The sequence below is a fragment of the Biomphalaria glabrata genome, chromosome 9 (genome assembly GCF_947242115.1).
Source record: "Biomphalaria glabrata chromosome 9, xgBioGlab47.1, whole genome shotgun sequence".
NCBI lineage: Eukaryota > Metazoa > Mollusca > Gastropoda > Planorbidae > Biomphalaria > Biomphalaria glabrata.
In genome coordinates, this window is record NC_074719.1 from 37,922,959 (window position 1) to 37,939,262 (window position 16,304).

General features: G+C 38.1%; 1 protein-coding gene across 1 annotated transcript; it reads right to left on the minus strand.

The window, feature by feature from the left end:
• Window positions 1–205: 205 nt before the first annotated feature.
• On the minus strand, window positions 206–12,667 carry LOC129928270 (O-acyltransferase like protein-like). Its single transcript, XM_056041887.1, has 4 exons — window positions 12,547–12,667; window positions 3,231–3,420; window positions 1,873–2,015; window positions 206–432 (listed from the first exon to the last, which is right to left on the minus strand). Exons 1-4 carry the CDS (start codon window positions 12,664–12,666, stop codon window positions 280–282), a joined length of 606 nt encoding a protein of 201 aa, XP_055897862.1. The 5' UTR covers window position 12,667; the 3' UTR covers window positions 206–279.
• Window positions 12,668–16,304: the final 3,637 nt, after the last annotated feature.

A 16,304-nucleotide genomic window follows, 5' to 3' on the forward strand; every position in this document is an offset into this window, starting at 1 on the left:
ATCTAGACCAGGGGTGGGCAACTTTTTTACAATAGGGAAGACATTCATTCAATAGCAATTTTACTTTTCCGTTCACCATTTTACGATTTTTAACAAAATGTTTTCCAATACCTGTATTAGAGGGAAGTAACATTCAATGTTTTCCTTGACATTTAGTGAACAAAATCAGGCACAAATGTATACATCAGATTTTTAATGGTTTGTGATCTACTTCTAATTTTCATTTGGCATTTCAGATTTATTATCTGGCTATGATGTAAGTCACGTAGGTAGCTTTTACTAAGCAAACAAAAGTGACTTTCTCGATTGCTTTAAAGGTCTTTTAATTCTGAAAATGACCTTTTCTAAAGCGATCACCGGTGACTCTAAGGCAAGCATCAGAACAAAGGAGCTCATGTTTGTTAGCCACAAGATGCCGAGGTAGGATGTAATCTGGAGAAAATAAAATCATTCTTTCAAATATAAATGGAAATGTAAAAGTAAAGTTAGCTTCACGTTTCAGACTTTTCGGTCCAAGGGGCAAATGTTGTAAAAGTCTTTTGTAACATTGGCCCACGGTTAACGAGGGCGTCATGTGGTCAGCATAACGGACCAACCGCCTTTACTTTTCCCTAACTAATGTCAGGTACCCATTAAGCTGGGTGTACTCAGAGGCGCAGTAAATAACAAAAAATTCCAGTCTTTACCTGGATTCTTGCATAGAAGCAGGGCACTTTACCACTGAAACAATATTCATTAGCACAAATACTTTGGCACGCTAACCCTAAAATCTTTAATTTAAATGTGAAAGGTTGTTATAAAGAGATCCATGCACATTTAAACATGCATCGTGTAGCCCGATTAAAAAGAACAAACCTTTATATATATATATTGGGATATGTCTCTGAATCAAAGTATAAAATAAAATTAGCAAGATTTAGAATCTTATGTCTTTATAGTTCTCTAAAAGAGTCCAGTAATTAAGAATTTTGTCACTACACTGAAGGGTCAAGAATTTTTTTAAAAAATGGGTCATTACACTGGAAAGAATTTTAAAAATATAGAACTGTGCCAATACCCTGGATGGACTCAATAAAGAAAGAAATATGAGTCAGTACACTAAAACAAATCAAGAAATATAGAAATGAGTCAGTACACTGGAAGGAATGGGGAAGTAAAGAAATGAGTCAGTACACTAAAACAAATTAAGAAATATAGAAATGAGTCAGTACACTGGAAGGAATGGGGAAGTAAAGAAATGAGTCAGTACACTAAAACAAATCAAGAAATATAGAAATAAGTCAGTACACTAAAACAAATCAAGAAATATAGAAATGAGTCAGTACACTAAAAAAAAGTCAAGAACTAAAGAAATGAGTCAGTACACTAAAAGAAGTCAAGAAATATAGAAATGAGTCAGCACACTAAAAGAAGTCAAGAAATAAAGAAATGAGTCAGTACACTAAAAGAAGTCAAGAAATAAAGAATTGAGTCAGTACACTAAAAGAAGTCAAGAAATATAGAAATGAGTCAGTACACTGGAAGGAATGGGGAAATAAAGTGGCTTAATGTTTGAGTCTCAAGCACAGACTTTTTGGAAGGTACCCATTTGAGTTGGCTGGACTCGAGACCAATCATTATAGAAGATCTCAACACTGATCTTGACGTGGCAACATGTGGGCAGTAACAACCAATAGCGAGTCGAGGCTCAGCGGTGAGGCCTTCTTTAACGATTGGTCGCGGTGGACTCAGGGACGACCTAAGAATTCCGAATCGAAACCCATTCTTCATTGGGATTTAAACTCAGACTTCTCGGTTTGGAAGCCAAGAGCTTTAACACTCTGCCACTACGCCCACCAAGGCCAAAAAATTGAAACGAATTATGTGACTCACATCCATAATATAGCTAGAGGCGTAGAGTGTCTCCTGGCTGTTAAAGAAGATGTAAATAACATAGGGATGGATCAAGTAGGTCATAAACGTCAGACGACTGAGCACAATAAAAGGTGACCAAGACAACAGGACAGTAACTGGACCTGGAAATAAGACCAAATGTGAGGCTTTTAGTTTATAATAAGTATTAACATTTCTTCAAAAAAAAAATAAGTTAAGGTGAATTCAACATATTGGTGGCCCCCAAATGAAATAGAAAAATAAAAAAATAAACAATGAAAAAATAAAATTACACTATTTATTGAAAACATTGTCAGGCTAGTGTACTCCAGCAATATCATTGGACACAAGTTTAACTAGTTCTTCTCAAAAAAAAAGTTTTGAATTATGTGTGAGGCCACCATCTATCGGAGGCCCTAAACAGCTACCTGGTTTGCCTATGCCTAAGTCCGGTCCTGAACAGATACCCGGGCTATGCTACGCTTGGCTTATTTAGCATTTCATTTTCTAGCTGAAACATCACATAAGACTTTTTTTTTGGTAAAAGAATGTTCCTGAGTTTGTTTTGAAAAAGACATTGACCTACATTGCTTTAAGTTTCTTACCAATGCGTATATAAAATTTAATTACCAAAGATAGATTATTCCAAATTTTTTATGAATAATTCTTCTAACGCCAAATGACTGTTTGAAATCGCTCTTCTAATATACATAACAATTAATTTTCAGTTGCAAAATCACATTATTGAAAATCGGGTGTTCCGGGTATTTATGAAAAATATTTTAACATCAAATTATTGTTTAAAATCGCACCTCTAACTTAAAGGCCTACTACATTTAATTTTCTTGCTGTAATTATCATTAATATTTTGTTCTGGTATGTTAAGGAAAACCACTTCTTCAAACCAAAGTATTATATAAAAATCTCCCCTCTAAGTTTTGGTACTTTTAATTTTGTATGCTAGAGCAACCTAAAAATTAAAGTATCGGTATTAGATTATTCAGGGATTCTGAATATTGTTATAACATCGATGAAAATGCTATAAGAACTTAAATCGATACATTTCTAGAAAAATCGATAGAACTGTTTTTTGTGTTCAGCTTCCAGGTTCGTCATACATGAAGTTCTGACAGAACGTGGTCATGGTGCTCAGCGACAGAACGTAGTCATGATGTTCAACGACATATCTATTCTTTTCATCTTTTGGTGATTTTTTTTTTTACTTAGAGGGATAGAAGTACTCAAAATGTCTGCTGTTTTGTCTGTTTTCTTAATCACACAAAAAGCTTATTTCAATTCTAGCCAATAGATATATTTTTAAATTTATTTTTCTTCGAAACAGTCTCTAAAAAACTCACCTCCATAACCAGAAGAACAAGCGATGATCACCCAGCTTACGCATGCACCCCAAGCAGACTTGGCCAGGGCGTTGTAGAGGGCAGACACAGCAACACTACTTTTGTTTTCCGCACTTATGTCTCCATGGATACCGTAAACAACGGCAAGGCCACACGCTATGCTGACAACCCAGCCAATCCAAACAGTAATCTGTTAAGTACAATAGAATCAGGTACGAGTTTAAAGTTTAATATTTATATATAAAAACAACTTCGTTTCCTATAAATGTGTCTGAGAAGCCAAAACCTGTCGGCTACGGCCTTGCCACCTATAGAAGGGGGATTGAGTTCAAATCTTGAGTCGATCAAAGATGAGTTCTTGTAACGCCTAAAGGCAGCACGGAAACCTTCTCCCCTCTCTCCCACTGGTCTACAAAGAGGACCATAGCGAACTGAGAAGGCTGTAAGCATAAAAGATATGTGATATCAAAGCATTTTTAATATATCACTTTTATAATCTATGTCTAATTGGCAGATTAAGTCTGTGGCGTAGCAACCTTGGCGCGACGGGGTTCATTGCGCCCTGGCCCATGACCACTAGGGGCCCAAACGGACTTATGTAAGGGAATGTGTTGACTCACATTATCACTTTATTTTAATTCAATCATGTTTATTGTTAGTTATTTCTATTTCTGGTGTCCGAGCAAGAAACATTGTAATCTATCAAAGGAAGGTAACTCTAAAATTGTTAGTACAGCGTTTCATTTCAATCTTACGTGTTAGATTTTTATTAATAATAATAATAATAACTATAACTACTTGTAAGCTACTTATTGTGAAAGTGTTATATGATGTTTAATATTTGCTTTTGTTTTGGTCCAGTTGTTATTTATTTTTTTACTATTACAATACATGTCGACTAGTTGTAATACTTTAATTAATTGTATGAGTAAATATTAGACGTCACTTTTAATTCACCAACAATGTATTCTCCTAAAAGCAAATAACCGTATAATGGCCACATCATAACTTAACTTCTTAATTTTAGTTTTACAGTCTCGGTATTGCTGAACATTCAGCTTGCAGCTCGGAGTCCCGACATGTTACAACGTTGGCCATTAACATTGGCTCTTTAATAGTGATCTCCAGTGACTAGTTTAGTTTAGAGATTATGTTAGTTTTGTAAATAAATATATTGTGCATTGGTTTTAGCGACGGTAAAAGTAGTGACGCAGCGAGACAGAAGATTGACGTTGTAGAATACGGGTACATGATAGGAGAATATGGCTAGGGCTTGTGGAAAGATGGGCATTGAATAGACTGCTAATTATATAGATAGACAAGACGATCATCCCCATCTCTAAATAAACATCAGTTGAAATCTTCATATGTTTTATCAAGTATGTTATAGTAATTGTTGTTTGCCTGTTTTCGGACTTGCATTAGAATAAGTGGAACCGCGGTGGCTGAGCGGTAGAACGCTTGGCTTCCGAACCGGGGGTCTCGGGTTCGAATCCTGCTGAAGACTGGGATTTTAAATTTTAGGGATACTTGGGCGCCTCTGTGTCCACCCGTCTATAATGGGTACATGACTTTAGTTGGGGAAAAGTAAAAGCGGTTAGTCGTTGTACTGGCCACATGACACACTCGATAACCGTAGGCCACAAAAACAAATGACCTTAACATCATCTGCCCTAGAGATCACAAGGTCTGAAAGGGGAACTTTATTAGAATAAATAAAGTAGCATCAAACAACACACATAATCCAAGACAGGACAAGACAGGACAGATCCAGAGCTTGAGGAAATTTAATCCAAGACAGGACAAGACAGGACAGATCCAGTGCTTGAGGAAATTGTTCTCCTTTACCCCGTGAGAAACAGGTGTACCTTGTGTATTGTCTGGTGTAGAAGTTTGTTCTCATTGACATGTACTCTCTCATTAGATACAGTAGAGCCCAGTTTGGGTTCAGTCACACTGTAAGAGGGGGCCCAATTTCTCATTCCTGAACTCGGGCCCACGGGTACCCTGCTACGTCACTGCACTAAGGTTAACATTTATTTTTAAAATTAGTCTGTACAAAATATATTAATTCGTCTTAATAAAACGGCTTTGTTCTGCCAAAAATATGTAAATCACATTTGGGTCGGCTTATCAAAATAGTAATACTGTTTATAATTATTGCTGGCATATAAAAATAAAATACTTCTACTCTAAATATTTCCATAACATTTCATCCCATTTTAACGTAAGTTTTAACAAACCCTGTGCACTTCTGTTAGGGCGTCTTCCTTTAAGCTCGCAAAAGAGGACTGGTTTTGGCATGCTGTCGTTTCCTAAGCGGGATAGGTGTCCGACCCAGGGCAGATGTCGAATAGTAATTAGTGCTTCAATACTGTCCACACCGGCCTCCAGCAGAACATAGTTATTTGTAAAGTTGTATTGTCAGAGTATGCCCATTATGGTGCGAAGGCACCTTTGATGGAAGAGTTTGAGTAGCGTTAAATGCAATAGAGCACCCAGGTCTCAGAGCTATACACATGTACATGTATTTAGAAACACAAAAGTAAAGTTCCACTTTCAGACCTTGCGATCTATAGGGCAGACGGTGTGAAGGTCGCTTGTTTCTGTGGCCCACGGTTTACGAGGGTGTCACGTGGCTAGCACAACGACCAACCGCCTGTCCTTTTCCCTAACTAGTTTCAGGTACCCATTAGGGCTCGGTGGACTCAGAGGTGCCAAAGAAACCGAAATTAAAAATCCAAGTCTTTACCTGGATTCGAACCCGGGCACGGTTCGGAAGCCATGAGCTTTACCGTTCAGCCACCGCGCCTCTATTTAAGAACACAGAAAAATATTATCTTGAACAGTTTCAACCAATGGATCTCATTCACCAATCGTAAACAAACAACATTTAACCACAAATTACGATCTAAATTTTAACACACAATAGCTATAAAGTGACAGGTTTTTTTTTCCGTTGTTTTATCAATATTATCATGTGACTAAATGTTGTTTGTTTACGATTGGTGAATGAGGTCCATTAGAGATCACAACAAAACTACACACGTTTCCCTTTTACAAAGCTAATATAAACTCACCTCGTCTGTCTGTCTGTCTGTCTGAATTTTTGTACACCTTTTTCTCTCACTTCCCATTCGCGGATCAAGTTGAATTTTTGCATATTTATTCATTTGTCAATAACAATACACGAATCAATAAAAAAAATTTAACAAATTAGTTAATCAATTTAGAAAAAAGTAAAATTAATCAATTTAGAAAAAATAAAGTTAATCAATTTAGAAAAAAAGTTCCCCTTTTAGACCATATGGTCTATAGGGCAGATGATGTAAGAATATTCAGTTTCTGTGGCTAACGGTTAACGAGGATGTCATGAGGCCAGCACAACGACCAACCGTTTTTCTCCAACTAATGTCAGGTACCCATAGAGCTGGGCGGACTCAGAGGCTCCCGAAAATCCCGAAATAAAAAATGCCAGTCTGCACCACAATTAGAAACCCGTACCCTGGTTTGGAAGCCAAGCGCTTTAGCACTCAACCGCTGGTGCTTGCTATTTAAATTCAGTAGAAGAGTTGACATCACATTTAGTTGCAAAAAAAAAAAAAAATAGCAGTGGGTGTGACAAGTCAAAAGCTTGCTGTCAGAGTCACTCATTTTATCACAGCATTAACTATCATTAATTATTATTGTTTATTATTTATTTATTTTATTTAAATTATTTCTCCGCTCTATCCCCAATTTCTCTACCCGCCCAACCTTTTCCTCTTCAGGCTAGACTTAGTCCACTACCTTGGCGTCCTTTCATTTATCTGCCCATGATCGGAGAAAGATAAACACACAATCTCTTTGGTCTTACCCGCAGGATATCTGACAGCCGCAGTTGACACCACCATGGGTGGAATGCAACCAATCTTTCTCCCCCTCCCCCACTCTCCCACGCCTCTCGTTGATCAAAGAGATTACTCGGGTCAACACGCCTCGTGACGCTCCTAGGTGCGACTCTTGTCGGATTCACCCACGTGTAAGGTAATTCTTAGCCGAGGACATTTCCTGTTTCCGCCCATATCTCCCGGACTATATAAGGTATAATAAGGCGGAATAGACACTCTCTCATATCTCATTCTGTCTGAGCAATCGAGTCTGGACTATATCATTTATTCTTACTCCTAGAGGAATACCTGGTGGTAAGCCGAACTTAATCACAAGTTTCCACTTAATTACTTTGTGCATATTTCTCACTGGAGATTATCATGTGTATTTTATTATTTCGTTTACATTTAATTAGTGCATTGCGTATTTCTCACTGTCGTAAGTAGAAAACATAAACATGCCATATGTATATATTTATGTATTGCATTAATCTATTAATGCTACGTTGCTCAATTGATCGTTGATGCAACCATGTATGTATTTGTACATCTTATTTTATTTCCTTTATCTCGGCTGACCGCCTTGATAATTTTACTAGCGCACTAATACTGCGCTTAGAAAAGAGATATGAGTTATCTCCCCTGTAGTCATTCTACTGTGACGAGAGTTGCGCCCCTTGAACGGACGCTCTCCTTTCAAGTGCACTCCATTGTTCTCGGCCGACGGCAATGTGTAAACAAGAGCGTCTTAGTCGCTGACCACCGCCCATTCCCCCGCCCCCCTTCTTCTTTCTCTCTTCCAACTTGTGTTGTTTATTTGTGATTATTATTTCCCCTTTATGTACATTTTATATTGCTACTATCAGCCATCTGTTTTCCACATCCCATTTGTCATCATCTCCTCATTGTACTCAAAAGAAATTTTACCAATCTGACGAATGCACCTCAGTCGAGGGCATCGATAAGATGCATGAGAGACATGTCCTAACTTGTCTTTATTTATCCGCAGCCTCCCTCAGGTGTCTGCCTATTTGCTGTTCAGTGTCTACTCGACACTACATAACTATTGGCCTATTTGTTTGGATCACCTGCCTATTTATTTGGCATTGTCTGCCTAGTCAACTGCCTATTTGTTTAGATCTATTGCCTTCGTACTTAGTGCTATTCAGCACTGCACTACTGCCTATTTGCTATTGAGTATCATCTTCTGAATACTTGGATCTACTCAACCACTTATTTGGTGCCATCGGCTTTACTTGCCTGCCTTTTTGACAGTCCACTTGTCAACCCATTAGGCACGACGTCCCTATAGACACAGAGTCTGAGCGAGACGTCATAGCTCCGCCTGAACTTCGTAACTCACTGGACTTATCCTGTTAACTACGCTGCCCACAGCAGATCCGCTCTGCTCGCAGTACACTTGTGCCCACGGTAGCCGGCCACCCGCCCTACTGTGCCCACTACAGATATCAGAACTTTGGATTGAGACTCCACAAGAACTGTATCACCGGCGTCCCTCTATCCGCTAGAGCGCCACCTCCAGCTGCCGAACCCTAAGCCAGGATCACAGCCAGCTGCGACATCAACAGGACAACCAGCTAAGTTCAGAAGACAAAGTGACATACTCTCTTATTAAGTGCAAAAGTGATGATTAAATATAGTATTGATTAGAGATAGATGCAAACCCTCCCCCTTTTATTCTTATATGTAAATATTTATGTAAATAAATATTCTTCATTTTTAACTTTGTATCTTTCTTTCATTGCTTGTCTCGTTGCTGCTCCCGATTTAAATGCTGACGGGTTTGTGAGTGATAGTTTCAAAAATAATCATACACAAGACATTAAACGCGCCAAACACACGTCACATTCGCAAACCTGTCACAGTGGGATATCAGAATAACTGCATAAATGAAGGCAACCTATGGCAATATGTTTTTATGAATTCAAGGCAGCCGATAAGATGATATGTTTTAGCGAATTCAACACACTAGCGGATCCAGAACTTTGAAGTGGGGGGGGGGCGATTTTTTTCCAAACCCTAACCCTAACGCCTAATAAACCCTAACCCTATGCATAAACGTGCGTAGAGCGCGCGCACACACACACACACACACACACACACACACATATAAATATATATATATATATCATTTCTCAACCTTCGTCGAAAACAAAACAACTGGGGCAGCGCTATAAGGTTCTCTTGTGGGGTTCGGGGCGAAGCCCCGACGACAAAAGCGTTTTCTTGCTTTTTTCACTGTAGAAACGTATTCTCCTGACATCTGCAGCTCATTACTCATCAATGGAGTTCGGGGCGAAGCCCCGATGCCAAAAGCATTTTCTAGCATTCTTCATTGCAGAAACGCATTCTCCTGACATCTACAGCTCATTACTCACCAATGGAGTTCGGAGCGAAGCCCCGACGACAAAAGCATTTTCTAGCATTCTTCATTGCAGAAACGCATTCTCCTGACATCTACAGCTCATTATTCATCAATGGAGTAGGGGCGAAGCCCCGACGCCAAAAGCATTTTCTTGCATTCTTCATTGCAGAAACGCATTCTCCTGACATGCAGCCCCGACGCCAAAAGCGTTTTCTTTCATTCTTCACTGCAGAAACGCATTCTCCTGACCTAAAGCTCATTATTCATACTATTAAAAAGGACCTTTCGAATAATGTTGTACTTGAAAAATATTCTAATATAAATGTATAGGTCCATAATACATTGCAAATAAAACTGATTTGTTCCTTGAAAAGATAGGATACCCTACATATTTAGATTTTTGCTTTGAGGATCGCCGTCGAAAAAAAAAATTTTTTGATAAATAGTATTATGAAAATGGAAGTATAAATTGTGAGCTATAGTCCCAAATTTATTTAACTAGAAAAATATCAGATTGAGTAAAGGTTGGGAAAAGGCGACTATGAAATCGTTATTTGAGTTTAGAACTCATCTCAATCATGACTTTTATACTGAAAAATTTCGTTTGAATTTTAACTTTTCCAATGCATAGTCTTTCTTAAAATAATTATGATAAATTCATGTGAAATTACATAAACTTTGGTCTGGAAATGGGAGGGGCGGTAGAGTGAAAACGATTAATCCTCGTTCCTTTAATAATTTCTGCCAAAGATTGCATTGGGCATTAAAGAATAGGTATGGGGCGACTCGATATAAGAATTTAATTTATAGTATATATAAATTATATTAGTGACAGATTTTTTTAAATTTTGTAATTTCTTAACTATAATACAAAAAAAAAAGTATTGATTTGTCCGATTGGGGAAATGCGATTGCATGTATCGCCCCTCCCACCTGGTAGAACCCTTTTTCATTTACTAATGATACAATTTGAGATTAGAGTGTGGTACGACATAATATACAATGGGTCACATATCAATACGTAGTTTATATTATATAGATGTTCAACTAATTTTGTTCACAAACTATGATTCTCCACAAAAATAGGACCGCCCCCCCCAGCACTCATAGGGCTAGAGTGGGGAGGGCAGTACATGCAATCGCCCCTCCCCCCTCACCCCACCGAATCGGCCAAGATACCAGAAAGGGAGCGACATAATATACAATTTATATATTAATTCAACTAATTTTGTTCACAAACTATGATTTCTCCATAAAAACGGACCGCCCCCCCCACTCAAAGGGTTTAGGTGGGAAAGGCAGTAGAGGTATTCGCCCCCCCCCCCACACCAATCGGCCAACAGGGAACGACATAATATAAAGATCGGTTAAAATATCAATAACAAGTTTTAAAAATATAGATATTTAATTGATTTTGTTAGCAAGTTGTGATTTCTACGAACAATTTGGACCGCCCCCCCACTCGAAAGTGTAGGGGGGGGGGGCGGGATTGATACCATCGCCCCCTCCCGACCCCACCAAATCGGCCAACATACTAGAGTGGGGGGGGGCGAAATAATCTAAAAATAGGTTGAAATATAAATAATTAGTATATATTTTTAACATAAGTAATAAATTCGTATACCAATTGTGTGAATCCTATACTAAAGTTCGTCCGACCCCCCCCCTGGGGGGGGGGTCGGCCGAGTGGGGGGGGGGCGATCGCCCCTACCGCCCCCCCCCCCTGGATCCGCCAGTGATTCAACACACATATGTCTTTATGAAATAAACACAGAAAAAGTTGAAATCTATTAAAAGACATATTTCCACTTCTGTTATGAGCAAGGGTATGTTTAGTCTTTGGTGTCAGAAAGGTATGTTTTGTCTTTGGTGTCAGAAAGGTATGTTTTGTCTTTGGGGTCAGAAGTTTATGTTTAGTCTTTGGGGTCAGAAGTTTATGTTTTGTCTTTGGGGTCAGAAAGGTATGTTTAGTCTTTGGTGTCAGAAGGAAATGTTTCGACTTTGGTGTCAAAAGTTTATGTTTAGTCTTTGGGGTCAGAAGTTTATGTTTAGTCTTTGGTGTCAGAAGTTTATGTTTAGTCTTTGGTGTCAGAAGTTTACGTTTAGTCTTTGGTGTCAGAAAATTATGTTTGGTCTTTGGGGTCAGAAGTTTATGTTTAGTCTTTGGTGTCAGAAGTTTATGTTTGGTCTTTGGGGTCAGAAGTTTATGTTTAGTCTTTGGTGTCAGAAGTTTACGTTTAGTCTTTGGTGTCAAAAGTTTATGTTTAGTCTTTGGGATCAGAAGTTTATGTTTAGTCTTTGGTGTCAGAAGTTTATGTTTGGTCTTTGGTGTCAGAAGTTTATGTTTAGTCTTTGGTGTCAGAAGTTTATGTTTAGTCTTTGGTGTTAGAAGTTTATGTTTGGTCTTTGGTGTCAGAAGTTTATGTTTAGTCTTTGGTGTCAGAAGTTTATGTTTGGTCTTTGGGGTCAGAAGTTTATGTTTAGTCTTTGGTGTCAGAAGTTTATGTTTGGTCTTTGGGGTCAGAAGTTTATGTTTAGTCTTTGGTTTCAGAAGTTTATGTTTGGTCTTTGGGGTCAGAAGTTTATGTTTAGTCTTTGGGGTCGGATACGTAAAAGTCAAGTGATTTGGTGTTTTGTTGCTGGTCTGGTTAGTCGCGGGCTAGATTCTTGATGGAGACGTTGGAGCTTTGAGATCTGAAATAAATGCAGGGAGTTTATCTACGATCAGAGGCGTAGCGAGAGGGGGGCAAGAAGGCAATATTCCCCCGCGGGGGGAGGGGCAACTTCAGGGGGGCACACGCGGTTAGGCGCAAAAAAATTATTGAAGATATTATGGTTAGGTAATACATTCTAAGGTTATTTATATTATATTATTATTAATTTTTTTTTATTTATAAGCCTATATTGCTATGTGATATTCATGGAAAATGTAAGGGGGGAGCGCCAATATAGTTTCTTTCCCCGGGCGTTTGTTTCGCTCACTACGCCTCTGTCTTCGATCGTAAGTTTCATGTTTAACGTCATGTACCGTAACACGGCAGACCTACGTGTACTTCACTACCTTGTTCATCCGAACTTGTCCCTGGCGCACAGCTAAGAGATGGCCGGACATGAGGCCGATGATGTACGGTCCAATACGGCAATAAGGCGAGATGTAGTTGAAGAAGAAGTAATGATCCATTTTATCTCTGAGAAAGAAAAATAATAAAAATTGTTATTGTCTCCAAATATTAAATGTTTCGGATAGCCCATTTTTTTTAAAATGTATCTGGTGTACAGACTATAACAAGCAAAATATTTTTTAAAATACTTAAAAACCCAATGCTTATATAAGGAAAAAACTGCACATTTACAGCCATATATCTTAATACTGTAAGATTGATTTTCCTTTTCTATATAAAAAAAAATTAAATAATGGTACATAGTTTAACTTGATCCGAGAATGGGAGAAATAACGTGTTAAAAAAAATGTGTAACCAAACAGACAGTTGATAAAAGCGTTGTAAAAAGTGTCTATAGGCTCTATAGGCTCTGTAGGCCTATTTTAAAAGTTATATGATAATTTTTGAATTTATAACACGACAGGTTTATTTTTCTCAACCTCCTAAAGCCTCCCTTATTTTTGTGTTGTCTGTCCGTCTGTCCGTCCGTCTGTCTGCAAATTCTAATGTAAATTTTGTTCATCCTTAGAGCATTTATTTCATTTGATTGAGTTTCGATTCAATTTTAACACTGCGTTTCTTTAGTGTACTCCTAGATTTGCAACCCGGAAGCTGCAGATGTTATGTACTTTGAGGGACAAAATCAAGTTAATGATATTTTTTAAAAAACATATGTAAATTATTGTTTTATTGACCAAAAAAAAAACCACAATTGTTTTGCTTACAAAGATTCGATGTCTAAACGGACGAGGGATGACGCCCACTTAAAGTAAGTAGACATAACCCCTGTAGTCAGCCACGAAGCAAACAAAAGAATTCCACTGACAAGCATACCAGCACGGACCTTCCTAAAATGTGAAAACAAGATTTTTGTTGTTAATAATTTCACAGTTTATGATGTCGATGGAACCCGATCAGCTCAAAAATACTTGTTCTAAACATGTATCTACAAAATACATTACCTGTACTTAAAAAGACAAAGTAATACCAAGTGTATCGACAATATAGTGAATATAGAGTAGCTGTCTGGTTTATTGGACCACATACCATATAATGACTTGCCAAGGGACTTAACCATCTTCTTTACTTAAAGTTCTTATCATTTTAGCTCCCTTAGCTACACTTGAATCTAATACTTTGTAAAACCAGCTATTGTCATTATTTCATACTCAATGTTAAACATGGGTTTGATCAGATTTATTCTGAAGATGTCCTTCCCAAAAAGGCATCAACACGAGACCATGAGTTATAGTAGGCCTCAACAGTAGCATGCGACGTCGCAACCTGTAGGCAGTGAAGACCAATATCTCTTTGCCACGTCATGCAGACCTCAAGTTGTGATGTTGTAGGTCAGTGTACAGGCCTTCTGTGACGATTGATCTCGATCTACACCGCCATAGGCTCATTGAGGCTAACCTGCTCTTTTTTGTTTTCATCACATCTATATCCATCCCTCACAGGTTATCTGCCCTTTGATGAGCTCTAACCACTGGCGTAGCTATTCAAGCATCAATTTGGATCTCGACACCACCCGGTCCACCACACCTGAACTGCCACCGGCCGGGATCCATTCCACCAGCCCAACAAGTAGTCAGTCGCATCAACCAGCCACACCAGTCACCACACAACACTGAGCGGCTCTAGTACTAAAGATAAACATTGGGCCTAAATGACAGCCAATCACTTGCCCGACTCATCTAGTGGTGATTAAAACCTGGCTCCCAAATTGTATTCCCATAAGCTTACACACCTTTCTCAATTATATTCCATTTTCCCTTTTTCTTTTAGTACAATTTGTTAATAAATTTCCGTTAATTGTGAACTAGATACGACAGACAAGGAGAGAAAGAAACAAATAGGTAAAAAGACAAAAATAGAGACAGGGATAGATAGATCGAGATAGGCAAAGAGAGAGAGAGAGAGACAAAGAGAAAACGAGACAGACTGATAGAAAGACAGAAAATTGAACAAATTGAGAGAAACAAAAAGAGACAGACAAATATATATGTTTATATTGTAACGAATCTCTCTATCCAGGCTCTCTGCAAACTGCACCACAAGACACCACCAAGTAAAGAACTTGAAAAATTCAAGGCTCTTTGTTGCTTGCCAGTTATTAACTCTGTGCCTGTTGTTGTTGACAGTCGTTGGCTTGTGGCACTATACAGCTGGTAGACAACTAAACCGCTGTAGGCGTATTATATTTGAACTTGTAAAACTTGAAATGACTTCAATAGCTTCATTTGTGACTAAATCTAAATCTCATGTTTATTACAATATTGACAAATTCTGTTTGAGATGAAATGAAATGAATGTAGTAAGCTTTAGTAATAATATAAAATGGTATTTTTAACCAAATCTAACTCACTACAATAACATTTCGTTTCAGCCTCACGTTCTGGAATCATCTGTCCTAACTTAGACCGCTGACCACAATGCCTCTTATCTTGTATCGTTCACAACCAATCGCTAACCTCTTCACACCGTCACCATAGAAGTGCAAAACATATATACCACAACAAAAGCATGTAATGTTTTGTGCAACTGCAGTCTTTAAAAACTAACACACTAGACCTCAGACGCGCCATCACCATCCCATACACGGCAATATCTATGATACACTTGGACATTTACTTTTGGTTGCAGTATCTGAATGGCGAAATAACAAAATAAAAAAGGTTCGTAAATCATTTAGATCTAGAAGAGTTATTGCGCTTACCAGAAAAAAGGAAGCAGGATTAATGGAGACAAAATGTAGAACTGAGAATCAACAGCCAGGTACCAGGTGTGAGATAAACACTGGAAATAATCCATTGGAATGATTCACAAGATTTTTAATAATTCTCTTTTATACAACTTATAGAGCGATCGTTTTCATTTACAACTAAAGAATATTAGATTAAAAAACAATGAAACATTTCCTCTCCCCTTTACGAGAACAAATACTGGATAAGCAAATTGATAGTTCTACGACATTGAATAATATTCAAATAAAAAGGCATTTAGATTTAGACGAAGAAGATGAAGACAATTTTCCTCAACACAAATTTATTAAACTCTGGAATCAATAGAGCATTATGCTCGGAAATGCCCGAAAGTGACAGTCCTTTCAAGAACGCGATACTCCATTCACAACCGTTGTTGGTTTTAGATCTTGGTCTGTTGGTCTAGTTCTATAAAGCCAAATCTAAATGTATTTTCTACTTTGAAAAATTATAACGGTCCAACTAAAGTTTCCTCGTGTGGCTTACGAGCTATATATTCTTTTCTAAGCGATATGCATCAACTGTTAAGTTTCTAGGAAAATTGTTAGAGGCGTTTTTGATATCCGCATCCATGGTTCCAGGCAGAGGCGTAGTGAACATCACATAGATATATAGGCTCTGTAAGACGCCCCACCCCTGAAGGTGGCGCCCTTGGCATCGTCCCCCCTCACTACGCCTCTGGTTTCAGGCTCCATAAAGTTCTGACTTGAATATAGGTATTTTTAAAAAAATACGGTACTTAAAAAACAATAACAATTGTTTTTGTTAAGCGCAATTTAATGCTTTTAGCTTTCTCAATGGGCTATGATCCTATCACTTGCCTGTACTTTAGATAACAAGAAAGGAGGGGTGATTATCTGTGTTAATGTTACCGTGATCACTTTTAAAACGCA

Excerpts from the sequence above, each read along its gene's own strand:
- LOC129928270 (XM_056041887.1), bottom strand. The coding sequence starts at position 12,666 with ATGGATCATTACTTCTTCTTCAACTACATCTCGCCTTATTGCCGTATT. Across the intron at positions 3,421-12,546 it reads GACAAGTTCGGATGAACAAG|ATTACTGTTTGGATTGGCTG; the intron begins GTAGTGAAGTAC and ends TGTACTTAACAG. Across the intron at positions 2,016-3,230 it reads TTGTTCTTCTGGTTATGGAG|GTCCAGTTACTGTCCTGTTG; the intron begins GTGAGTTTTTTA and ends TCTTATTTCCAG.